This window comes from Wolffia australiana, chromosome 16 (assembly GCF_029677425.1).
Source record: "Wolffia australiana isolate 7733 chromosome 16, ASM2967742v1".
Taxonomy (NCBI): Eukaryota; Viridiplantae; Streptophyta; class Magnoliopsida; order Alismatales; family Araceae; genus Wolffia; species Wolffia australiana.
In genome coordinates this window covers 7,805,325-7,833,172 of record NC_135850.1, presented here as the reverse complement: position 1 = coordinate 7,833,172, position 27,848 = coordinate 7,805,325, and the positions used below count along the sequence as shown (strand labels likewise).

At 42.8% G+C, this 27,848-nt stretch overlaps 1 protein-coding gene across 3 annotated transcripts in view; it reads right to left on the bottom strand.

The window, feature by feature from the left end:
• Positions 1-9,735, bottom strand: part of LOC144713481 (uncharacterized) — a 31,060-nt gene extending 21,325 nt beyond the window's left edge. Inside the window, exons 1-3 of one of the 3 annotated variants that reach the window (XM_078588073.1) lie at positions 9,609-9,664; positions 9,443-9,502; positions 7,854-8,047 (exon numbers count right to left, since the gene is read on the bottom strand). In XM_078588073.1, the coding sequence (XP_078444199.1) occupies positions 7,854-8,039 (186 nt within the window). In that variant the 5' untranslated portion in view covers positions 8,040-8,047; positions 9,443-9,502; positions 9,609-9,664. Of the gene's footprint in view, positions 1-7,853; positions 8,048-9,408; positions 9,503-9,608 lie in introns of those variants that run through there. The other 2 variants (XM_078588071.1, XM_078588072.1) reach the window with 2 other exon arrangements.
• Positions 9,736-27,848: the final 18,113 nt, after the last annotated feature.

Genomic DNA, 27,848 nt, shown 5'->3' with positions numbered 1-27,848 from the left:
GCTGCGGCTGCGGCTGTGCGCGGCTGCGGCTGTGCGTGGCTGCTGGCGAGCGGCTGCGGCTGCGGCTGTGCGCGGCTGCGGCTGGCACTCGGCTGCGGTTCCGGCTAGGGCTGCGGCTGCGGCTGGCGCTCGGCTGCGGCTGGCGCTCGGCTGCGGCTGCGGCTAGGGTTTTGGCTGCGGCTGGTTCTCCGGAAGCTCCGCGGGCTGGCTACAGCTCGCGCTGTGGCTGATCCGTCGGTCACGCTCCGGGTTCGCTAGACAGCGAGAGGGTGATGTCAAACCCTAGATGGAAGAGCTCTGGAGCTCTGATACCATGTCAAGAGAGGAAGGAAGAAGATAATGACATAACTCAATAGAGTACATGGCTGGGTATACATATACCCTAGGAGGGAGAGAATGATAAGAGGGCTAATGGGCTTATAGAATAGGGCCCATTAGCCCATAAGGCTGACTATCTCACTAACAATATCGATAGCTGACTTGTTGTCGTAGTGAAGTACAATCGGTCCCTCTTGGTAAGCTCTCAGGTCTTCAAGGACTCCGCTTATCCAAAGTGCTTCGCATATTCCTTTGGCTAATGCCCTGAGTTCGGCCTCAGAGCTCGATCTTGACACAACATCTTGCTTTTTACTTCTCCATGTAGTAAGGCTTCCTCCAATAAAGGAACAATATCCTGATCTCGATCATCTATCTAGGATTGATCCTCCATAGTCTGCATCGGTGTACATTTCTAGAGACGTATATCCCCCTCTTCTAAACAGTAGGCCTTGTCCAGCTGTACCTTTTAAATATGACAGGATTCTGTGTGCCGCAATCAGATGAGGTTCCCTTGGGATATGCATGAATTGGCTCAGAATCCCCGTCGCAAATGCTATGTCTGGTCTAGTATGACTCAGATATATCAGCTTACCAACTAAATGTTGGTACTGATCTTTGTTGACCAGAGCAGCATCCTCACAAGGACCAAGCTTGCTGTTTGGATCAATTGGAGTACGCGAAGGTTTGCACTCAGCCATCCCTGTCTCATGTAAAAGATCTACAGTATATTTCCTCTGTGAAATAAAGATCCCTTCATCAGAGTAAGCAATTTCAATTCCCAGAAAATACCGTAGTTGACCAAGAGATTTAATATCAAAGAGCTTGCTCAGCTGGCTGCTAGGTGCTGGATCTCTTCATAATTATCACCTGAAATTATGATATCATCAACATACACCAAGAGGACCACAATTCCTCCCGAGGTGGAATGCTTGACACAGAGAGTATGATCCCAGTTATTTTACCTATAACCCATTTCTTTCATAGACGTAGAGAATCTTCCAAACCAGGCTCTGGGTGATTGTTTTAACCCATATAGAGCTTTCTTCAGTCGGCACACCTTTCTTCCCCCTTGTTCACTATTATACCATGGGGTTAAGTCCATATATACTTCTTTGAGATCACCATGTAGAAACGCATTTTTAATGCTATCCCTTCCTGCAAAACATCCTGTGGAAAAAATAATGACATAGAGAAATTTTTATTTTATTTATTTGACTTCATAACGTTGGATAACCTCAGAACCTTAGAATGAATTTTTCCCGTTCCCAGTGGTATCAAGATGCCGATGTGCCTGGATATCTTATCTGTCTCTCCAGGAAAATGGATATCCCCAGAAAGAGGAGTTCAATACTTTTTTCTCTCCACTTCACCTACTCGGCTTCTTGTATTTAAAGTGAGTATTTGGTACATCTGCCATCCCAACTTCGCAGCTGCTGCTATGAGAATTCTCACAGTGTTTAACTTCGCCACAGGAGCAAATGTCTCTTTGTAGTCAATTCCATAGGATTGAGTATAGCCTTTGGCGACCAGTCTAGCCTTATAGCGTTCAATTGAGCCATCTGAATTATATTTGATCATATATACCCATCTACAGCCTACTATCTTCTGGTTGTTTGGCACAGGCACTACCTCCCATGTGTCATTCTTTCGTAATGCTTCCATTTCTACTTCCATTGCTTCTCTCCATCTTGGCATCTTCATTGCCTCTTCAACATTAATTGGTGTATCTTCTTTGTCAACATTGGTAAGGAAAGGACAATTGCTTAGAGTGACTCTTTCATAGCTAACAGCATATGATAGGGGATACCTGCCATGCTGAGTGAATGTTCGCTTCCCTTTTCTAAGGGCAACTGGCCAGCCCAGATCTTCATCCTGTAACTCTTCTTCGACCGATATCTCCTCATCAACGCTGGGACTTTCTGCTCCTCCTCCAGGCAGCGAAATATGTGTAGGAGAACTCTCTACATTATCGTCTTCAGAAATAATTGGACAAGATCCTTGTCCTGATGCTTGAGTTTTATTCTGCCATTGGCTCTCCTGACCTGATGTAGATCCCATGTTGTAGTCATCTTCTTTTTCATGACCCTTTTGTTGTAAGAGAATCTGGAATATGCCCCAACTTCACTTCATTGTTGTTGCTTAATGGACTGTAGTATATATTATCTTCATTGGAGGTCACATCTGCAGAGATGAAGAACTTCCTCAAGGTTGGGCTGTTGCATTTGTAACCTTTCTGGGTAGGTGAGGATAGCAAAAATACACACTTAATTGATCTTGGAGTGAGCTTGCTACCAGGGCTATGAACATGAACAAAAGCTGTACATCCAAAGACTCTTAGTGGAATGGATGAACTTATCTTGACCTCTGGAATACTTTGACATCAATTCAGGGGGACTTTTATATTCTAGTTTTCTGGACAGAATCCGGTTAATCAAATATACAGCTGTAAGGATGGCATTTCCCCAGAATTGACGTGGAACATGGCCTTGGAAGAGTAATGTCCTGGTAGTTGGAATCACATGCCCAATTTTCCGATCTGCAATCCCATTCTGCTGGGGAGAATTTAGACAAGAAGACTCATGAATTATACCTTGATCGCTAAAATAGGTGGTCAATGAACTGTTAAAATAATCTTTGGCATTGTCAGATCGAAATTTCTTAATAGTGATAGAATACTGATTCTTTATCAATGACCAGAAATCTTGAATAATCTTGGATACTTCAAACTTGTATTTAAATAAGTGTGCCCCTGTCAGACTGGTACAATCATCAATGAGAATAAGAAACCAGCTCTTCCCGGTAATAGATGGATTTCTGCACGGTCCCCAAATATCACTATGAATCATATCAAACGGACGATGCCTCCTTTCGTTACTGCCAGAAAAAGAGGCTTGCTTATGTTTTCCAAATTGACATGCATCAGAAAATAAGTTTGATAAACCACTGGTTTTTACACAACTAGGAAACATCTTTTCCAAAATATCAAAAGACGAATGTCCAGTACTAGAATGCAAAAGTTCGACTTCTTTATGCTTCTCAGGTTCTGCGACTATGCTCCCTTTTGGTGTAGACTTGGAGCTGCCCACCATCAGCGCATCTCCAGGATTATCTTCCACTTGAATAAGCCCATTCTTCATCTTAACAGATCCAATCCTTCGGTTGAGTACCTTGTCAAATAAGAAACACTCATTAGAATTTAAGATCATAGCACATTTAATATCTTTCACTAGCCGCTGAGGAGAGATGAGTTGAGCTCGCAGTTCTGGCACATGCAATACTTCTCTAAGAAGCCCCAGGTGATTGATGTGGACTGTTCCAATTCCGGTTACAGGAAGTACCTCTCCACCGGCAGTGATAACCTTCCTTGGAGTACAACACAAGGAGTATGTGGTGAAAATATGCCAGCTTGGGGTCATGTGATATGTTGCCCCTGAATCGACTATCCAGTCTAGATGGAGAGGATAAGTGTAAAATACTGTTGAAATTAGATGATCACCTGATCTCGCCATAGACGTAGACCCGAGCATACTCTTCAGCCTTTCAACTTCTCCTTTTAGGATGCTTTGTTCGCTTCCTGGGGTAGCTTGAGAGATTTTTCGATCTTCTGAGCTTGTTTCTTCAAAATCGTCCTTGGTTTCTTTCTGGGAGGTAGCATTGTTTGCTTGACCTGTGCGTGCTGGTCTTCCATGTAGCTTCCAGCATTGGTCAATGTTGTGATTCCGTCTCTTGCAGTGCTTGCAGAATAATCCATCCTTTGGTTGGAATTTTTTATTCTTCTGACTGTTCTGGGTCGGTTGAGTCTTTTGTAGCACCGTCTCGGACATAAGACTTGTGCCGCTATCTCCCGCCAGCAGTTCTGAAGCCACACCGAATCTCTCTTCTTCTTCCCGAATAAGTCGAATAGCTTCTTCGAGGTCCGGCACTTTTTCTCGGTTTAGAATTTGGCTACTCACAGCTTCATATTCACTATCAAACCCATAAGGAATTTATATAATCTGTCCTTCAATACATAAGCCCACCCCTCAGAATTTGGATTCCTCATAGGACGATAGTGGTTGATTTCTCTCCATATAGATTGCAGCCCATTAACATAGGACGTTACATTTCTCTCGCCCTGAGTCAGATTGGCTGCCTTGGTCACCAAGCGATAAATCCTCCAGTCTCTACCTTTGGAGCTTCCTGTCTGTGCATGATCCAAAATGTCTTTTGCTGTCTTGAGGAGCAGAAAATTTTTGTACTCTTCTCCAGCCATACTTCGTAGGAGCCATGCACGAATCAATGCATCCTCCTGTTTCCAGACTTTGTATCCCGGATCTGTAGGATTCCTGGAAACAAAAAAATGATCTGAGAGATCCATACCTTCTAAATTGAGCTCAATGTATTGGCCCCAATGTAATGTGTTGAGTCCATCATATCACAGCTGTTATGGGACTCCAGGAAAAATGATTTGAGTTGACCGATCATATTCTTGGAACAACTCTGGCATTCTTCTGATGCCTTGTGTTGTCCGGGAGCTAGCTCGATCTTCCAAGTCAGCCATAGGTTGATCCTTCTCCTTCCTTGCAGATGAATCCTACTCTGTCACGTTTCGGACAGGGTGGAAGAATAGTTTGGCAGTCAATGTAGGGTCTCGCCTGTAGAATGTAGATCCTTGCGAGGCTCTGATACCATGTCAGCTTCCAGCTGATCTTGCAGTCGTGGAGCTTCTCCACCCGTTCAAACCCTAGCCGACAGAGAGAGAGAGAGAGGGAGAGACAGATTCAACTCAAACATCCAAAAAACCCTTAACGATTCAAAAAGATATCCCAGTATTTAAACTGGGTTTACAGTTATTGGGTCTCGCAGACCCAATACGATGGATCCGCCATCATAAGGCATTTATACAATAACCAGAACTATAGGGTTTAATAAAAGAAAGTAAAAAAGGAAAAATTAAACGAGGAAAGTGGTGGCTATCTAGGATCATACGGATCATATAGCTGCTTAACCACTCAACCATTTTGATTAAATCTCCGACTTCTCCGCCTGACTCTATCATTTGTCAAACTTTTTCAAGAATGCATACTCGCAGAAATATACGACTTTAATCAAAATAGTTTTAGAAGAGGAATCCAAACAAGATCAGAAGAATCCAGTTGGATTTTCCCCTCCACCGGCTCAGCTGACTCGTCCCTGCTGCCCTAGCCCTCAGCTGCCATGCAACCACCCATCCTTGAAAGTCTTCGAGGTAAGATAACAAATGAGTCCCCCCTCTTTCTCTGTCTATTTAGAGGTTGTTCACAATGCGTCTTGGAAAGCACGTGACTGCAATCGACAATTCGTCCCTTTATCCTTTCTTTGGTAACATCTTGAATAGACTGTATCATTTTCAATTACTCTTGACTTTAGCTAATGCTAATAAGTGACTTTCATCAAGTTTTCAAATACCAACTCCTTTCAAATCCAGACAAATTCATGATTAATCAATTGGATAATCAATGTCCAAACTTGGAATTAAATCCTACCAGAAAACATAATGCAAGAAATTAGATCTTTATCTGATACGAACCTGGTTGGTTCGTATCGGGAGAAGACGAGAAGGTAGAGAGAGGGCGCCGGGATGGACTACGGCGTGCCGGGATAGACAATGGCAGGTGGGGGCAGGCGGAGTGGACGTCGCCTACGTGAGGGGTCCGGCGGAGTGGACGTCGCCTACGTGAGGGGTCCGGCGGAGTGGACATCGCCTACGTGAGCCAAACACATTTCTAGCGTACTTCTTGGCTGGCTGCCTCTCCTCAAGGGAGGGCTGTTCTATTTAAAGGAATTACAAAGAGGTCCAAATGACCTAAATGCCCCTACTGGGCTAAATGATGAAAAGCCTAGATACGTCGGGGTTGTATCATTATATAAGATCTTCATATGCTATTTGATAAAAAAGATCTTAATGCTAAATTTATCACCACAGATCTTCCAATTCAAAAGAATATTCAAAAGTAAATTCAGTAATTTGCACTTAAGTCTGTTACTTTGCCAATATATTACATATCTGGATCACATAATGTTTTTTTTAAGCAGCTCATGGGCTTTATCCTGTATCTCTACAACAAAAATAATATGCAAAAAATAGACCACTGATTAATGGGTCTGAATCTTTATAAAAAAAATCTAAGGGTCTTATATGATCTCAGCACTCTTTGGGTCAGTCCTGTCTTTCGGCCACTAGAGGCATTCACGGTGTTTCCCTACTCATGTTTCCTTTAATAGTGCATCCCTTTCTTTAGGAGGACATCCAAGAAGAAGTATGAAGTTAAAGCTCCTCATCTCTTCTCCCCTCAACATCTCACTCCAATCTCTCTCCCTCCACGATCCTTGCCCTCATAAACGTTTCCTTTTCACCGTACCTTCAGGTGGTTCATCCCTGGTCAATCCCTTCCTCGGCCATTCAACTTCTCCTCCAACCATTCCCGTTCAACTCTCAACCCCAACCCATGGAACCTCTCAATCTCGCATCCCACTCAGCTTCTCGATTGCTGAACATGGAATGGAACCAAATTGAAGCACTTCATTACTCGTTATTGTGGAATTACATAGAAGAAGACGATATGATCTACTGAGATCATATCAGGGTCCATAGGCTCCCACAATTATACCTTGATGAGTGCATCTTTTTCTCCCCAAATAGAATATGCACAAAATTTTGTCAACCCATAAGGATCATCTCATAATAACCACCATTGAAGCTGGTTAGACACGTTGAATCAAAACTTATCCAGAATCATGTGATGCTATTGCAACAAGTGAGGCACTGTATCAGGCATGGCAGGGACAGATGGCCTCAGTGTCTTCTCAAACTTTGTCACAACCTTTTTGGCCTCCATGATTTTGAGGCAAGATAATGTGGGCAATAATAGGAGACTAGTCAACCAGAAAGTTTGCCTAAAATAGCATTCACCGGCACCAACAGCATTCAAGCCCTAATGCTAGAATACAGCCAGAAGGCCTGGCAATTTATGGTCAGAAATATCATTTCTGCAAGGCAAGGACGTACCTCCAACACATGGTTGCACTGCCGACTGAATTCAGACGCAAATAGTGGTTTTTATACCATTTACCATTAGGCATAGCAATGCCCGACTGGCTGCTCCACCAAGAAGACTGAAAACTAAAAGGAGAAAAATATTCCCTATAGTTCATCCATTTAGGGTACCCACAGCTGGAAGTGTAACTCATGATTTATTGGGACAGTTACTGGGCTAATGGGTTGACCCAATAATATGAAAAGAAAAGAAAGATGAAGAAGAACAAATAATAAGAATATATGAGTAAAAAAATAGAACATGGCTGAACTGTTACATTTTTAGAAAAAAATCATGCAAACAAACAAAGATGAAATCAAGTTCTGTAATTCCACAGGAAAGATTGGTTAACGAGAAGATGGAGTAAAAAAGATAAGTATCTTCATAGAAACATTTTTTTGAAAGAAATCTCCGCAAAAATGTTAATATTCAACCATCGGTTAAGAGCGAGTTATACGTAAAGACAACTAAGATGGTTACTTTATAGTACTCATCAAATGCTGAATTCTCGGTGTTGAAGGGCTCCCATGGTGAATGTTGCTTCTTGTTTTCAGAGTCAGCACCCCCAGCTCTCTTATCATCATCATTGTTGTACTTCCAAACATTTTCCCTGTTCTCCTTGAAGTGCTTTCTCTGTGTTCTCCCCCGCTTCTGACCTCTCCCCATCTATTACCCTGCACACGCGTTAAAATGTTGAAGAATTAGAAGGAACGACAACTTTTCCAACCTGAAAGATCATGGAGGCATATTTAAAACTACGTTTAAAATTACACCAAAAGAACAAGCAAAGTGTCGAGATAAAAGAATCATAAAATGTATTTCATGTTCTGATACAGAGCGAGAAACCTCTTGGGTATAACCATCATTTTATTCTTCAAAAAAAGGTACAGCCGCCATACTTGTATAATGACAAGAAACATCACGCAAAAAATGCCTCACAGTAAAAGAAAAAAGCAAGAACTTTTGATTGGAAAAAGACACTTCAAATGCCTCGGTCAAGAATTTAAAAAATGGAAAGGAAATATTGTCATTATTCAATGTGAATTTGTTTCATAGGAAGTGGCCAAGGGAGGCTCCCAAATTAAGGGTGACCTTCAAGATATACTTCCAAAGGCACCACATGAACAGCTATCAATTAGTATCCCAGCCAGGACAGACACTTCAATAAAAAAATACCACAAACGAGCATATCAGAAGTTATCAGAATAGGAGTTTTCCAATCCATCCAAACCCAACAAGAAAAACTAATCATGGAAGTTATTGTTGCAGATGACTTTAGTCAGAAAATGAGTTTTCCGAACTGCCCAAAACCATTAAGAACAACAATTGTTATAATAGATGACGCAACTCTCAGTGTATTTGGTAGTTGAGTAGATTTTTCAATACATCGGAAAACGACAGAGAAAATCTAATTTATCACACAATAGTTCATCGATTACCGCCCAAGAAATAGATAAGTTTCAGTGATTATGATCATCCGTCGCCCAAATTCTAAAAAAAATCTGCTAAAGACTGTCACCCTCTTTCTGACTAATTTCAATCCAAAGTGACAATAATTTCAAATTCAATCAGAGCCCATGCTCTGAAACCTTCTGTATATAGATAATAATTTCATTCAGCACTAAGCACATTTTTATATGTTCTTGAATGCGGCAAAGCATTGGGTTCCTTTCTGTACAGGATTTTGGCCCCCATCTATTTAAGATTTCGCCTTATTTGGTCCAAAGAAAGTGGAGAATTAGGCAAGGGTTAATGCGTATCGTAACTGACCTTGTACAGGAAAAGCAGAGAGACGCTTTAGAAGAAGAAGTTCAATGACTGTTCTTCCTTTGGATTTGAATACGAAGAAGAATATTACGAATTTGATATTCGACAGTGTTCATCTTTGGAAAACAAGGATTCAAACGCCATCCACCAACGAGAAAAATGTGTATTTACGAATTAAAAAGTAAACAACCATTGAATCACAAATATGAAAGCCTAGGATCATCCACACAAACAACTAACTGAGAATGATAAAACTAAAAAGCTGAACCCGTGATAAGACAAGGCTGGGAGGCTTTCGTTACTATTCTTTGTCTATGAGGCAACACGATCAGGGACAACGAAATTACTTCGAACAACGATACCTTTCAAATTTACAAATAACAGATAGTGAGAGAAGAATCAACGAAACAAGCCCTCACAAAAACCGTGCAATCCAGCAGATTTAAATCACAGGTACCGTGATCAGACCTTGATCTGTTCGTATAATGGCGAAGAATCTGGCAGCACAAGGACAGCGCCGGCAAACTCCGGAGAGGCGAACAAGCCGGGTTGTGAAGAGCGGGAAGGTTGAAATATCCTACGAACAAATATAGATTGAGAGAGGTGGACGTAATGGGCCGGATAGCCAGCCCAATGTTTATTGGGCGGGCTTGATATTTGGCCCACTTCGAGTTTGACCTGGCCAGGCCTGCTATCAACTTGCTTAGAGTTTGCTCCGGGTACAGTCCTGTCTTCTCTGCTCTGGTCAGGTTGACTACTAAATGTCAAAGTAAATATAGGAGAGTCCATGTTTATGCTTATGTTGACCATCAAGGGAACCAGTTATTGAATGGCTGGTTATGAATACGCCTTCTTCCCTTACTCTCTCTTAGGCATCGGGGATCGGATCGGATCGTTCGAATCTTGATCAACAGATTCGAACGAACAAAAGCCGATTCGAAAGATTTTTTCGAATCTTTCGATCGAATAGACCCTTTGTTTGTGTTCGATCGAAAGTTTCGAACGAACAATTTAGTTCGTTCATGTTTGATTGCCATTTGTTCGACCTTGTTCGAACAATTTCGAACAAATGGCCAGTGACCGCCAGCGACTCTCTCTGGCAGCCGCTGGCACCGATGGCAGTCGCTGGCGACCGTTGGCGGCTGCTAGCCGGCGTAGGCGGCTGCTGGCCGGCGCTGGCGACCGCTGGCAGGTGCTGGCGGCCGCTTGCCGGCGCTGGTGGCCGCTGGATGGTCGATGGCTGGTGCTGGGCGGCCGCTGGCCTGCACTGGGCGCCGCTGGCGCCGCCAGATTCAAACATTCAATTCGATTCGATTCGAACAACGTGTTCGAATCAGATCTTATTCGAACATTCGATCCGAACAGCCACCTTGTTCGAACAATCCAATCCGAACATATGCTTAGATCGGGTTCGGATCGGATTTGAACGGGGCAGATTGGTGTTCGGATTCGATCATTCGAATGCCCGATCTGATCGAACATTCGAACGATCTGTCCGAATCCCCGAAGCCTACTCTCTCTCTCTCTCTGACTCTCGGTCTCTCTCTCTTTGTCTCTCTGTCTTTCTCTCTCTCTCTGTCTCTCTCTCTCTATCTCTCTCTCTCTCTATCTCTCTGTTTCTCTGTCTTGCTCTATGCCTCTCCTTGTCTCTCTCTCTCTCTATCTCTCTATCTCTATCTCGTTCTATGTCTCTCCTCTCTCTCTCTATCTATCTCTCTGCGTCTCTCTGTCTCGCTCTCTGTCTCTCCTTGTCTCTCTTTCTCTCTATCTCTCTGTCTCTCTCTATGTCTATATCTCTCTCTATTTCTATCTCTCTCTATGTCTATCTCTCTCTCTCTATGTCTCTCTCTATGTCTCTCTCTCTCTGTCTCTCTCTCTCTCTCTCTCTCTCTCTCTCTCTCTCTCTCTCTCTCTCTCTCTCTCTCTCTCTCTCTCTCTCTCTCTCTCTCTCTCTCTCTCTCTCTCTCTCTCTCTCTCTCTCTCTCTCTCTCTCTCTCTCTCTCTCTCTCTCTCTCTCTCTCTCTCTCTCTCTCTGTCTCTCTCTGTCTCTCTCTCTCTGTTCTCTCTCTATGTCTCTCTCTGTGTCTCTCTCTCTATGTCTCTCTCTCTGTCTCTCGCTCTATGTCTCTCTCCCTGTCTCTCTCTCTATGTCTCTCTTCTTCTGTCTCTCTCTCTCTGTCTCTCTCTCTATGTCTCTCTCTCTATGTCTCTCTCTCTGTCTCTCTCTTTGTCTCTCTCTCTGTCTCTCTCTTTGTCTCTCTCTCTTAGGCATCGAGGATCGGATCGGATCGTTCGAAACTTGATCAACAGATTCGAACGAACAAATGCCGATTCGAATAATCTGTAAGAATCTTTTGATCGAACAGACCCTTTGTTCGTGTTTGATCGAAAGTTTCAAACGAACAATTTGGTTCGTTGGTGTTCGATTGCCATTTGTTCGACTTGTTCGAACAAGTTCGAACAATTTCGAACAAATGGCCAGCGGTGCCAGCGATCGCCACCAACTCTCTCCGGCGGTGGCTGGCAGCTGTTGGCATCCGCTAGCCTCCGCTGGCGGTCGCTGGCGTCTACTGGCCGGGGCTAGGGGCCACTCGGCGGCGTTGGGCGGCGCTGAGCGGCGCTGGCGGCCGCTGGCCAGAGCTAGCGACCACTAGCCTGTGTTGGGCGTCCACTGGCCTGTGCTGCGGCCGTTGGCCGCTGCCCGGCGCTGGCGTCCGTTGGCCGGAGCTGGGCAGGCGCTGGCCGGCACTAGTGGCAGCTCTCCGAAGCTGCCAGCCGTTGGGCGGCGCTGGTGGCTGGTGGCCGCTGGCATGCGTTGGCTGCCGCTGATCGGCTGTTGGGCGCCGCTGACCTGCATTGGCCGCTGGCTGCTGGCGGCCGCTGAGCGGTCGTTGGTTGGCGCTGGCCGGCCATTGGTCGCCGCTAGCGGCCGCTAGTGCCGCCGGATTTGAACATTCGATTCGATCCGATTCGAACAACGTGTTCGAATCGGATCTTATTCGAACATCCGATCCGAACTGCTATCTTGTTCGAACAATTCGATCCGAACAGATGCAGAGATCGTATTCGGATCGGATATGAAGTGGACAGATCGGTGTTTGGATTCGTTCGTTCGAATGCCCGATCCGGTCAAACATTCGAACAATCTGTCTGAATCCCTATTCCCTACTCTCTCTATGTCTCTCTCTATATGTCTCTCTCAATCTCTCATGTCTCTCTCTATGTCTCTCTCTCTATGTCTCTCTCTATCTCTCTCTGTCTATCTCTGTCTATCTCTCTCTCTCTATCTCTCCTGTCTCTCTCTCTATGTCTCTCTCTATCTCTCTCTATGTCTCTCTCAATCTCTCTCTGTCTATCTGTGTCTATCTCTCTCTCTATCTCTCCTGTCTCTCTCTCTATGTCTCTCTCTATCTCTCTCTCTATCTCTCTCTATGTCTCTCTCTCTCTACCTCTCTCTCTATGTCTCTCTCTATGTCTCTCTCTCTTTATGTCTCTCTCTCTACCTCTCTCTCTATGTCTATCTCTATGTCTCTCTCTCTCTTTATGTCTCTCTCTCTACCTCTCTCTCTATCTCTCACTATGTCTCTCTCTCTGTCTCTCTTTATTGCTCTCTCTCTGTCTCTGTCTCTGCCTCTCGATCTATGTCTCTCTGTCTATCTATCTATCTATCTATATATCTATCTATCTATCCAAATATAGAGAGAGATATGTCTCCTTGTATGAGTTCGGGGCGGGGTTTTAACAATCCCGACCATAAACTCATACATAGACAGTGGCAATGTGGGTGCATGCATGTGGCACATATACATGATGATAATACACGAGTTCATGCACTATCATCATGTAACTTATACCTAATTGTGATGTGTATTAAGTCTAGTATTCATTATATCATATGATTTAATGGGTTCTTTCATGTTTACACAATTTAATGACATTGTTCTAGACCTAAAATATATTAACATACAACATATGTTTGAAACATGTATCAATCGTTGGATATAGCCCATAAGCAGGTGCTTTTATACATACAATATTGTCATGATTATAGGCAGGCATAAGAAATATTAAGTGAATGTAGGCAAGTGTAACACCACAACCAAACATAAAGGGAAACCAGGAGACCTTTGCATCATTGGAACATCACAATTAACGACTAGTAATGCATACCTCAACATGAATATGAAAATGTCCAAAAGAAAGACACACACAATGTGATTCCCTGATAAAGCCCATGAGGGTAAAATGGTTCAGGAGAGTTTCTCTCCTTTCTAGCACATCTAACTCCATATAGAGTAATGAAAAATAATTTAATTGACACTTTGGAACCCACCCCAATAGTGGTTAGCCTGGATTAGCACACCAAGTTGCTGAGGTGAAAAACCTTATTTCATTTATTAGACTAAATTATGAGTTTATTTTTTACTCTATAAATTTTCCTCAAATGCTTGTTACCAAAATTCCAAGCAAAATCAGTAAGAACATAGTGTTCTCTAAAGATCAATATATTCATGATAGAAGAAAAAATATTTAAGTGAGATTTAGATAAGATTACCAAGAGAAAATGCATTGGATTAAGATAAAAATTTTTAAATGTTTCATCATAAATTGAATATGTTATGATTAAAAAAGTCTCCACAAGATCCTGCATAGTGTTTTAGGAGTTTGAATGCTTGACATTAAGTTGTTCGCCTATCTATAGCATCTTTCATGTGGCCACCAACTCCCGCCATAAGTTCCAAATATGGGGAGAGATAAATGAGGTACTTTTAAATATTGGGTCTTCTAGTGAAATTTCAGCTCAAACACTGGTTTCTCTCCCTTACATTATCATGAAACCCCCTTGGATCAATGCTCCAACTGCTTTTCAGTCTTGGAGTCCATTCATTCTTTATATAGCCCATCAACAGCTCACGTAATTTACTTTCACATTTTGCAGGTGAAAAAATCAGATGTGGTTTTTGTCCCCTTGATAATGTTCTTGATCAGATATGAAAGGCCTGGATAAGTCCTGAAGAGATTTTCCACATTTTCCAAGCCCAGCCTAGAAATTCAGGTCCATCATCCTTCTAGGCCAGCTGGTCATGGATCATTTGGTAGCATGTGTGCATAGCTCTGCGGCATTCTTCAATTGTCACCCAATGGCATACTCACAGCTCCTAGCAGCAGTCACACTGCTCCTAGAAATGCTTCACTAGAAATCCACTTGAGATTTCTCCTTCATTACCGCCCAAGTCCTTAACATCATTAAAACTTGAGATAATTTCAGATATCAAACATTTGGCATCTAAAGTACCAAATGGAGTTAGTGAAAGCAATCCAAAATAGTAATAGATGTCCAATCATTTCATTTTAGGTCAAATACTTTGATGATGCATGATTAAATTTTTACCTAAGTTCAAAGGTGATACAAGTATCTTGGCAAAGATAGATTTGAGCATGGATAATTTTAGGTGGAATGGAGAGAGATGGAGGGCTGGAAAGCAAGGGAATTTAAGGAAAGAAGTGTTGGGTTCTAGGGGCCTTGACTTGGATGAATAAATCTAAAACGATGCGCAGCAGAAGTCTTTTTGCGAGTCGAACGGCATCCACAAAAACATTGAAATGGCGTACCTTGCACGAATCTCATTCGTGATTTCTTCGATCAAGGAGCGAGACGAGTCGAGCTGCTCAAGTGTGCAGCCTCTAGACGTATCCATGCGGTCCTCGGCACGTCGGATCTCCTCCTTCTCGTTGACGAGCCCCATTCTTTCTCCGTCGGCGTCGTTACGTCGTCCTGATCACATCAAGGATGGAGAGGGGGTGTGGGGAGAGTGGAGAAGAAGGGGAAAGGCCCCTGAACAATTCTGGCCTGGGTGAATTTCGTTCAGGGCCTTCCCCTATTTATACTAAGTGGGTATTTTTCATAAAAACCCCCAAAACTTAAGTATATCTTCCAACGTCCAATAGACCATTTGCGTGTGACCCTCTAGGCCCATGTATCAGTCTAGTTAACCACTCCAGCGGCCCAATAACATTTATTGGACATCCAAATTAATTAACTATATCATCATATAGATTAATTAACGTCGGATCGATTTAACCCAATCGATAGGTTGAGACTCCGACACGTGGGGTGCCAAGCTACACCTCATGTACTAGAAGATACAAAGGAGTGTGTATCGACTAACTTATGGAACCTGTTCATCATCAGTTACCGTGTATGTATAATCCCTCATCCACTTGACGCTCCTTGGATGACTTAGGGTATGGTCAACTGTCAAACCCTAATCGATCATCTGAGTCAGTATTGATGCATTCGGAAATCATCGGAGAACTCTTCTATGATATTTTACTGCCTTGGCCAAGGACTTCGTTGCATCATCTTCCTTAAGCTGTCACCTCTTATACCGAGGGTGGACGATCCCATCTTGACCACTCAATCGCCTTTGTGTACTTCCTGATGCACCCGAACTAATACCGTTTAGAATCCCATGATTAGAGACTCGTTGGCCATAGCCAAAGTACAACCGTCCGTCCACAAGACGTCTTTGGTGTCTCAGGTCTAAGGACCACTTACACAACCGTGACGTGAATCAACCTGATTGACAGTTTGGTATAATACCATTCAGGGATTCGTACGAATCAATTCAGTGAACTCCTTCCACTAAAGAGCACCCACTATCTATCCTTAGTGTCGCCACACTAATGGCTACGGGACCGACCATACTCATCATATGAGTGAGGCTAGATAGTGCTATTCTATTCGAATACTTTGATGTCCTTCTCGAGTATCCTTTGAATAGGAATGTTTAGAACACATGCTTAAAGACTTGTGATCTTCGTATTACGATCTCATCATAATTCACTAAGTCCGATCATGTATTCATAGACTTCAATATGAGCATCACACGTGCACTATAATGAATATGTTTTATTAATGAATATGGAACGAGATGCGGAATGTGTGATTGGCTTGCCGGCCACATATATTTCCATCAAGAAGATGGAGGTTAGAAGAATATGTACATATTAATAAATATAGTCTATCTTGAGAAGTAGATGACGGAACCCAAAACAGATCAGAACTGCAGAAAGAGTGAAGATTATTGACATGAATGTGAAAGGAAGAAATGTAGCAAAAATATTAGGAAGATGTAGCTGAAATGATCTCAATATTTATTTCAAAGAACTTATAATGACATGGAAGTGTGATTATATTCATTGCCACATGATACCCATCAATCATATCTGTAAGATAACCTAAAAGTAGAGACCATAACAAAACATCTCAGTTGAACTTTGAATTGTAGAACAAAGGCTACAAACTCACGTGCAGTCCTACTTTATTATAATCTCAGGATCAGAATTCATGTAAGTTGGATTGGTGAAATAGACCCCAGGCCCACTTATTCATGAGGAGAACTAAGCACTAGAGTATGACGTGAGGCTGGGAAGGAGAGCCGTGTAGTTTGGTGGAGCAAACTCTAAGGCTACATGTAAATCTAACCCCATTAAGTAACAAAAGTACAAAGCAAAGCAATTGTTGGTGGAGCAAAATTTTGGTCGTAGGAACATGGCAGACTGAACTATGATCACATATTGTAATATCTTGCAGGTCCCATGAGACGCTCTACAATACATTATGGTTTCTGGAGAAGACTCCAAGCTGTTGTATGGTTACTGAGATTTCGGCATAGTTACTGTAGTATAATAATCAGAGATTTTCGTTCAATTACTGTTGTATAGTATATTGTAATAACTTGCAGGTCCCATGAGACACTAAAAAATATATTAAGGTTGCTGGACAAGACTCCAAGCTGTAGTATACTTACTGAGATTTTGGTTTAGTTACTGTACTATAGTTATTGAGATTTTTACTCTCAATAATATAATTTTGGTTTATCATTTCCATGCATTTGAGGGTTCAACAGAATGATCATTTTTAGCAATAACAAAGTTCTTCAATGAGTGAAAATGTACTAGTCATATTTCCTATGTCCTAGGGAGTATTGGCCTTACTATGCAAGAAAATACCACCAAATGGTATATTTTAGAGTACTAGAAGTGGAATGATGATTCTATCATGATCCATTGCTTCATAATAGCTACTTTAGCAATCATGTTGAAGAGTAAAAAATGTGGATATGGACACAAGAACACTACTATTGAGCTGCTAATCATTCTTACACTATCAGGTGAACCTTCAGGAGGACTACTCATTTTATTTTCATGTTAAGACTACTCATTTTATTTACATGTTTTACAAGCCTAATCATTTTTATGCAAATAAACTTTTAACATGATAATATAAATGGATTCAATAATTCTCCTTAGTTTATTATTTTATTACAGGGCTTAAAGTAAATAAAAATATAGAAAATGAAGATGTGTTTTATGGGTGCGGCAACGGTGGAAGCACTCAAGCCACCCATAGGCGAGCGAGTACAAGAGCACTAAAGCCTACCCATAGCTGGCAAGTGCCATTGCTTAGGCACCTGTTGATAGAACCTAACATAGAGCCCAAGGATCCGACAAGCGAGCCCACAAGTAGCCACCTAGGCCCATTGGTAGAGCCCACCACCAATGGTATGAATAAATCATAACACATTTTTTATTTAATTTTAGAAGAGTTTAAGAATCTGGGTCAAGAGAAAGAGAATAAGAGAATATAGAAGGCACTAATAGGAGGGCTTGAGAAGTAATTATGTTATTTTTTATGAATAAGAGGTTGGTAATTGATGGCGAGGACGCCAACACATCACCGTCGAACGCGTCGCCACGGTCAACCGGAGTCAACACGCCTGCTATGGACCCAACGACACAGTCAACCGGAGTCAACCCGCCACGGTCAACCGAAGTCAACACCAAAGTCAACACGCCACAACCGTCGACAAGCACGTCTCCACCCGCGCACGTCCCTACGCGCGTCATGACACGACGCCAGAGGCAGATCCACAACTGCCCTTTGACGTGACATAAAGCACGTCTTTAATTTCTCATCTTCAATTTCTCGTCATTTTCTCTTTCCACCAAGGCCTATATATAGCCCATTGTTTTCAAGAAACATTTAGGCAGTCATAATTCAAGAATCGAGTTTTTGTTTAACTCTTCTTGGAGGACTGCCCAGCCTCCCCTATCCTTCTTCTTACCCTAGTGCCACCGCCACCGCCGCCGCCACCGCCGCCGCCGTCGTCCTTGCCGACCATCCACCCGATCGTCTCCTCCACCCTCTTCGTCCCTTCTCTCTCTCCCTCCCTCCTTCTCTCTCTCCCTCTCTCTCTTTCTCTCTCTCCTTCACCCTCCTGGGTTACCCTAGAATGTCCAAGGTCGCCCATCAAGGTCCGCCCAGGGTCGCCTCAGGCCGCCCATGCAAGGCTGCCGAAGGCCGCCCAGAGCTGCCCATCAAGGCCTGCCCTAGGTTGCCATAGGCCGCCCACACAGGGCTGCCCACGCGCGCACAGAGCCGCCCATCAAGACCCACCCAGGGTTGCCTCAGGCCGCCCACGCAGGGCTGCCCAAGGCCGCCTAGAGCCGCCCATCAAGCCCGCCCAGGGTTGCCGCAGGCCGCCCACGTAGGGCTGCCCAAGGCCGCCAGAGCCGTCCATCAAGGCCCGCCCAGGGCCGCCCCAAGCCGCCCACGCAGGGCCGCCCAAGGCCGCCCACGACTGCCCATCAAGGCCGTCCAGAGCCGCCTCAGACTGGCCACGCAAGGCCGCCCAAGGCCGCCCAGAACCGCCATCTAGGGCTGCCCCAGTGCCGCCCTTGGCCGCCCACGCAGGGCCGCCCAAGGCCATCCCCAGGCAGCCGCCTAGAGTGCCACATGCTGCCGGTCAGAGGCGCGTGCTTGTGCCCCGACGTCGGTCATCGTCGACGCCGTCTAACGCTTCGAGCCGCGCGCGCTACGCGCGCTCTAGGTGCGATGTGCGCCCTCCATGCACTCCGCGCGTTCAGCGCCCGCACGCGCTGCTCTGCGCACTCCGTGCGCTCCGCGCACCCTACGCGCGCTTCACGCGCGCGGGTATTCGCCTACGCTTGACTCTGCGACAATGACAACTACTCACTACCGGTGTCGTTCAACGCCCGGAACGTCCAGATCTTGTCATCCAGTGGGCCTCTCAACGCTCGGACTCGCCAAGCCTCGTCACGATCAGAATTTCCCGCATCCTCTTCATGCACCACGGTGCCGAGGTACGCCTGAACTCTTTGGTGTCAAAGTGTTCCCCACTCAGTATTTTCTCGAGAATTTTCCACCGCCGTCAGAATTAGATTTGGTTTGGGATTTTCTACTTCTTCTCTCTCTTTCTCGAGTGTATCCTTGCGACGCTAATTCGGATATTGATTTCGGTGCTTAGGCATCGTCGCGGTGGGGGAAGACAGTACTCCCCCCATCGATAAGGGTCAGAGCTGCACCACCAGATTTTCATCGATTTTAAATTCCGAATTTGATCGTGTGATTTCTGTGGCTGTTTTATTCCTTGTCGTCCCTCTACTCGTAGTTTGCCCCGTCAACCCAATCGTCCACTCCTTCGTCGTCCACTCCCTAGTCGATCACTTCGTAGTCGTCCTACGTGAGTAATAGTAAAATACAACTTATATCTGATAAGTATTTTTAATATTTTTTATCAGATAAAATCAAAGGAAAATCATATAAAATTGGGAAATTACACAATGCAAGGTACATGTTTGATTGAATGGCTCAATGAGGCTGGTCTATGAAATCTCTTGGAAATTCAACTCGATACGTGATTCTATCAGAACAAGTGTAATCTAACATGTTCTAATATGTGTTATCATCCATCTCGAGTAAGGGGGAGGTACTGAATCTTCATTGATTTAGGCAAGTAGGGGTAGGCGAGCCGATCGCTGCCCCCTAGCTTTGGTATGTGTCCCTGCTTATCTTCCTCTATTCTGGTGAAGATCTTGGTCTTCCTCTACGTTCCCTGGTGCTGTCCTAAGTGTTTGGAACCATTGGAGAAGTCTCATGCCTCGTCTTGTTCGCCCAGCCGCCGGAAGGGTCTACCATGATTGTTGAAACTCCTGAGAAGAGGTGTGTCCAGTTAGTCATAAAAATCAATGGATCCTGTCCAATAAGAAAACATTGTCACTATGCTCAACATATTGTTGACAAATACAATGTTTTCAAAGCAAGAAGTTGACCATGACAACACACTTTTGTCAATTTCCATGATTCAGTCAATCAGAATCCTTCTCACCATACCTGCATACTATTTCTATGTGATCTGTAAAATGGATGCAAAGATTAGTTCACGTAATCAAAACCTTGAGACAGAGGAGTATATCATGCAACAATCCATGGATTTTCCAGAAAAACAATGTGTAAGATGCAAAGATCCATTTATCATTTTTAATAAGTTTCCATAATTAGGAATCTTAGATTTGTGATGCCATCAAATCTGATGTGTCTATAAGAGTAATGGGAGTGTAATCACTTGAGTGCTTTTATATGTAGATGACATTCAAAACATTGTTGATTACACATTATGTAGCAATGCTGTGATGACTAAATTTTTGATTTTTCAATAAATTTTGTATGTAATATTTGGGACAAACAATCAAATGTATTAGGAATATGTATACATAAAGAAATATCAAGGATTTTGTTGTAATTATCTCAATCTATTTACATTTATGGCATTGTTAAATTTTTTGGCATGGAGCACTTCAAGAGAGGCCTTGTACCAATGAGACATTATGTTCATGTATCTAAGGAGTGGTCACCTTAGACTCTTGAAGTCAGAGTCTAAGTGTTACAGTAAAGAATGATGGACCAAGTCCCGTATGCTCAGGTATTGGATCCATCATTATGCAATGTTATACACTAGACCTGATTTTACATTTGATCAAAGTCTTACAAGTAGATTTGAGGCAGGCCTAGGAGAGGAATATTGGATAGCGGTGAAATACAATTGTAAGTACTTGAGAAGAACCAAGGATTTATATCTAGTTATGGAGGAGAGGAGCTGAAGCTTTAGGGTTACATAGACTCAAGGTTAGAGTTAGACCCACATGATATTACATTAATATTTGGATTCATGTCCACATTAAATGGAGGCACGATATCTTGGAAGGTTTACATGTAGAGCACTTCTTATGAGTCAATGATAGAAGCTCTCTATATTGTAGTAGACGAAGTTGCTATGGAAGTAGTGTGGTCAATAAAATTATCACCAAACTTGGCATTGTCCCTTTGGTCTCAAAACCTATTCATTTATTGTGTGACAACAATGGTACAATGCCACGAGTGAACGAGAGATAGTCTTATCAAATGTTAATGCACATTATTGGATGCTTTGACATGATTATGGAAATCATTTGCCTAGGAGATATTGTGATGGAAAGGGTTATTGGGTTCTATAGGGCTTGATCTGGAAGAGCATGATGCTTCCATGTAATACAAGACTTATGACGGAATGGTTACAATATCACTAAAATCATGAAATGAAGAACCTGTGCATGGATCACATTGTGATCCCTTCAATCCTTAAATGAGTCGTGTGGAGCTGCTCATGTTTGCAACCTCTAGAAGTGTCCACGTGGTCTTTGGCACATTGAATATCCTCCACCTTGTTAAGCTCTAATCAACCTCCATTGTTGTTGTTACATCATCATGATCACATCAGAAATGGATAGGAGCTATGGGGAGAAGGGAGAAGAAGGAGAAGGCCCTGAAAAATTCTAGCTTGGGTGAATTTTGTTCATGGCCTTCCCCTATTTATACTAAGTGGGTATTTTTTATAAAACCCCCCAAAACTTAAGTATATCTTCTAACATCCAAAAGACCATTTGTGTGTGACCCTCTAGGCTTATGCATCAGTCTAGTTAAAAACTTGAGATGCCCAATAATATTTATTGACCTTTCAAATTAATGACAGAAAGAAAGACCAAGGAAAGGAAGAAGAATGCACCAAAATGTTAGGGATGCACTGAACGCTGGTGGTTCTTTCTTGTTGTAAGTGAATGCAATGAAAAGACCTGGAAAGAATGAATAATGAGAAATGCTTTTATTGACATGACATTTATTTCTCCTAAAGTCTTAAATATTTCATCATATAGATTAATTAACGTCAGATTGATTTGACCTGATTGATAAGTTGAGTCTCCAACACGTGGGCTGCTAAGCTAGATGCATGATGACTACAACTGACACGGTGAAAACAAACCTCCAAATCCAATAAGGATGGATAAACTCAACCAAGTATGGATAAAACAAACCACAAATCAACATGATTGAATGTTTAAAGTTGGAGAAAATGTTGATGCTGCAGCCCCTTTCCACGGTCGAGGGCGGGAGGACTGTCTTACAACCACCGCAGTGAAAACAAAACTTCAAATCCAATATATTGAATGGTCAATTATGAAAAGACACACAACAATTCTACCAAGTCCGACGGCGGTGAAAAAACACATGAGAAACACTTGAGGACATAATGTAGCACACCGAAGAGGGAAGAGTGGACCTATAGCACCAGCGTAGTGCGATGGCGCGATGCATAAAGTTGTCAACGCATCGATGGTGGGAGCAGGTGACGTGCGCTTCGACAAGACGGATGAGTAGGGGCGACGAGTGGCGGCTGCATAGGGGGTCGCGTGACTGGGCAGCTGCACAAGCGGTCGTGGGGATGGGCGGCTGCGCAAGCGATCGTAGGGTTGGGTGGCTGCGTAGGCTACCGTGGGGGCTGGACGGCTGCGCACGGTGGCCATGTAGGCAGGGAGCTGCACACGACGGTGAAGTGGGCAGGCGACTGCATGCGACTGCATGTGACTGCATGCGGCAGCGGAACGAGCAAGCAGCTGGGCGCAGCGGCTGTAGGGCCAAGTGGTAGCGCACGGCGGCCGCGTGGGCAGGCAGTTGCACGCAGGGAGCAACGGCGCGGGCGGCTACGCGCAACAGGCACTAGCGCCAACAGTAACGTGTGGCGAGCAATGCACAGGCAGTTGAACGCGGTGGGCGACAGCACAAGGGGGCGACGGTGCATGCTGCTGCATGCGACATGCGATGGCGTGGGCGGTTGTGAGCGACGGGCAACAATGGTGGTGCACTAAAAACACTTGGGCTTGGGGAGGACAACCTCCTCTCAGTAGCAGCGACAACGACAATAGTGGCTACGGCAGCGGCAACGACAATAGAGAGAAAACTAGGGCAAATTCTTTAGAAGAAAACTTCGATTCCAAAGATAATCACTAAGAAGTTTAGTACATCATTGGCCTATTTATAGGCCTTGGAGGGAAGAGAAAATTTATATAACAATAAAAATTTAAATCTAATTTTAAATGACACTCGGATCCCTAGTCTGAAGTTGGCGTTGGTGACATATCATGACACGAGACGTCTCTTGCGGTAGTGGCATAACGTCCGGTGATGGTGTGTGGTCGTGTGCACCACCAAAGTTACACCACGTCCTCTAGAATAAGAAAGAAGTGTGTATCCACTCACTCATGGAACATGGTCATTATCGGTTACCTATGTGTATAGTCCGTTATCCACTTGACGATCTTAATATGACTTAGGATATGGTCAACTATCAAATCCTAGTCGGTCATTCAAGTTAGTATTGATGCATTCAGAAATCATCTTAGAAATCTTCTTTGATATTTCATTGTCTTGGCCAAGGACTTCATCGCATGGTCTTCCTTGAGCTGTCACCTCTTACACTGAGGGTGGATGATTCCATCTTGAACACTAAATTGCCTTCATGAACTTTTTGAGGCACTTGAACTAAGACTATTTAGAATCCCATGATTAGAGACTCGTAGGTCATAGTCAAAGTACAACTGTCCGTCCACAAGATGTATTTGGTGTTCAAGTCTAAGGTCCACTTACACAACCATGACATGAATCAACTTGATTGACATTTTGATATAATACCATTCAGGGATTCATACGGATCAATTCAATGAACTCTTTCCACTAAAGAGCACCCACTATTTATCCTTAGTGTCTCGACACTAATGGCCACGAAACTGGCTATACTCGATATGAGTGAGGCTAGATAGTGATATTCCATCTAGATACTTCAATTTCCTTCTCTAGTAACCGTAAAGACTAGTGATCTCCGTATTATAATCTCATCATTTAGAAAATGTTTTGGAATTATTAGGGCATTAAGATTTCAGTGCATTCAACAAATAAAAAAACAGAAGACAATAATATCAATAACAAAGGGGGTTTTTAAGTGGCCTGTTGAAGGAGCTAGTGGCACTCAAGCCAGCTGCCAGCTAGCGAGCGCCTCACACTCATGCAAGCTAGTAGTTGACAAGCACAGATGCACAAGGAACCCCAAAGGCTGTCACATAGAGGCCCACAAAGTCCCCCACAGAAAGACCCATAGAGAGGTCCATGCCTGCACACAAAAGATATTAAGTGATTTAAAAGGATAAAGAAGCAAGGCCAATATATAGTAAGGTTTCTTTTTAATTTTCCGATATGGGATTAGATTCGTCTTTTCAAGCTTTAGCTCTGCATCAGGCCGAGCCAAGAAGCATACAAGTGATTGCGCCCCGAGGGCCGTGATCTTAAGAAATGGGAAAAAGAAATTATGTGCGAGATTCAAACCAACATAGCCCCAAGCCCGTGTCATAATGGGCCAGTTTAAGCAAAGAGAAATGATCTCAACTGTCAAATCTTCTTAAGGAAGATTAGACATGAGATCTGTCTTGTAATATCTAATCCTTTTCTTCCTTTTCAAGCTCTTTGATTGGCTATGATGAATGATGAGGACAGGGGGACCCATCTAAAAGTGAATCGTGCATGTGAATGCTGACGGAAAGGCTGACGAGGCAGTTGATGGAGCAACTGATGTGGTGAAGAGGGTATAACATTAATAATGGGTCCACAATTGTGATTTAATCACAGCTGTTGAACCCATTCAAAGGGGGATCAGACACCGGGAGTAATCTCATCCTTCTCCACCCCCCACCTTCATTCTTTGTTAACTAACTAGCGGAGGCCGACGACGAGGGGATCAGAGTGTAATCCAATGGCTCCAAGATAGCCGTTGGATCAATCCTGAGGCATCAGAGGGTTGAGAGAACCTCTCTCAACCCTTTAAAGAGAAAACTTGAAGGCTCTAATTGCATCTCTTGTCCCAGGAAGAAATCACGATGGAGGAGGTCCCTTTTGAAGTTTGAAGTTTGCTGCAGCGTCATGCCAGCTCTAGTGATGTGCAGACAGCTCAGGGAGACTTCAAGGAAGAGCGATGAAGTGAGAAACATGTGCCACCAAGGAAGAGAGGAAAGGGGAAAAAACACACTGAAGTTAGATGGTGGCGATCGGCATCGCCACCCCGTTCGTCAATTGAGAGCGTGTCTGGTAAGTTCTTATGCTCATCCTGAACGAGAATCATCCAGTTAGGGTACAACATTACTCAAATTTAACTTGATTTAGAGAAGTTTTTTTGTTGATTGTGTTCTTTTCTACTGGCCTCGTTGAGGCGTTATGTCGAACAACAGCTAGGCGTCAACAAAAACCTCTATATTTCCAATAATTTTCGTACAATAAAAAAATACTAAAAACATATTTCATAGATATATTTATTTTATAGACTATATTCTTAACTACCTAGGATAATTATAAATATAAAATCATAACAACTCCATAAAATCCATCTTCCCTTTGCTCTTAATATTTCTCCCTTTATATCTATCTATCTAACTAAATAACCCTTTAACTCTCTCCTGAATTATATAACCCTTCTCATTTCTCTCTCCTTTTATTGTTATCTTCTTTTGCCTAAATTCTTGTAAAATAAATCAAGAATTTAATTTCTGTACCTATTTAGTTAAGTCAAATATCTCGTATCTTCTTGTTCTTCTTTATTTACTTAATTCTCTTACTAATCAAATAACATAAATACTTCTACTTATCTCCTATTTATAAAATGTAAGCATACATATACATGTTCTCATATACTCCAATCCATCACTCAACTTATAATACTCCCTTTCCCCAATCTTTATAATACTTCTTCTCTCTTTTATTCTTCTTTCCACCTCTTCCTAAAGTAAATACCTCTATAAATTAACTACTTACATCTTATTTCTGTAACCTCTTATTCCCTATCTAACTAAAATCTTAATCTCATTATCCTTATATCTACTTTCTACTTTCCATACAGGTTACTACTAATTAAATATGGAATCTCCTAGATCCTATTGATAGTATTTAACCACTCTATCTTATTAATCTTCTTTGCTTCCTCCACTACCTATATTAACATCACCTACAACTATTACTCCATTCAAATCTCTGGCTCCTTTATTATTTCTAGTCTCTATAAAAAATATAATAATATCTGATTTTTTTCTCTCATATCCAGTTCTCTCATCCCTCCACTTACTAACTACTTATCCCTTCTTACATTCACTATCTTTAGTACTATTATTACTGCTCCTTAACTATAACTCAATCATTAAATTCACATATAAAGGCCAGTCCCTTTGGAGATGAACTTTCTCTAACAATACATTTGAGTGTGTTTCTACATTTTAACAAATTTATTTGATTTAGGCAAATTAAAATTACAACGACACAAAAATTACTTACGTAATTTGCCTTCATCACAGAGCTAGGTTGTGAAGGCTTTAAATGAAGAATAAAATTGGAAATTCTCCAAGACTATGACCAATTTTTATTTTTGGATATTTTTGTGGCATTTTACAGCACCAAATGCAGCACTAGGCTGTTGTGTTAGCGTCAATGCCTGCTCCAATTACAACGACACAAAAATTACTTACTCGTGTGGCCCACTACCCCTTATCGTGGATCCTGCAATCCCTTATAAGCAACAGATGTCTGATAAAGGATTTTTAGTTGTGAAAACATACACATTTTAGAGTTAGAATATGCATGATATTATTAATTTTATCTTTATTTTACTACAAATTGGTCCTCCATGCACTTATTCTTTAAAACCTTCATTATGTTTGTTTATCCTCATTAAATTCTATCTTATGTTAAAGGCCATTTGATTTATTCCATTTAGAAAATATTTTTGAATTGATATGTCTGTATAAAGAAAAATATAAAAAGGTTTGTAAGCGACCAGCTCACGATCAGCTGGTGGTACTCAAGCTAGCCACCAACCAGCGAGCGTACAACGTTTGAGCCGGCCAGCAGCCGGTGAGCACCGCCGCACAACATCCCACCTGTTTGCACACTTAGCACTTAGCACATAGATTGGCCCCGTAGGAGAGCCCTAAAAGCAGGCCCAAAGAGGGCCATGGAGTTCAATCGTAGGAGAGGGGAGTGTTTTATTTTCAATCTATATGGATTGGTGAAATTTTTATATATCGATAGTTTTTTAAATTTTTCGAGAATGGGCTGCAATCTAATGAATTTTTTCAAGGAAATCATGACTGGGCTTCGAACCTACCTGGCCTGACAGGCGTGTCATTTCGGGCTTATTTTAATAGGCCGACATGATCTCATGCATCCGATTTTATTAAAGAAGATCAGACGGTAAGATTTATCTCGTCTTATTTAATTGGTTTTTCTTTATTTTTCAGGCCCTTTGGTTGGCCATGATGGCTGATGCCGACCGGGGCCACAACAAACGGACGAATGAGAGCATGCATAGCTATCGGGACTGCTGACAGGGCATGCTGACATGGCGAAGAAAGGGGTACACTGATTATAATGTGTCCATAGCTGTGATTTAATTGCAGTCGTTGACCCATATCAAGGGAGGATCAGTCAGACCTGAGGCC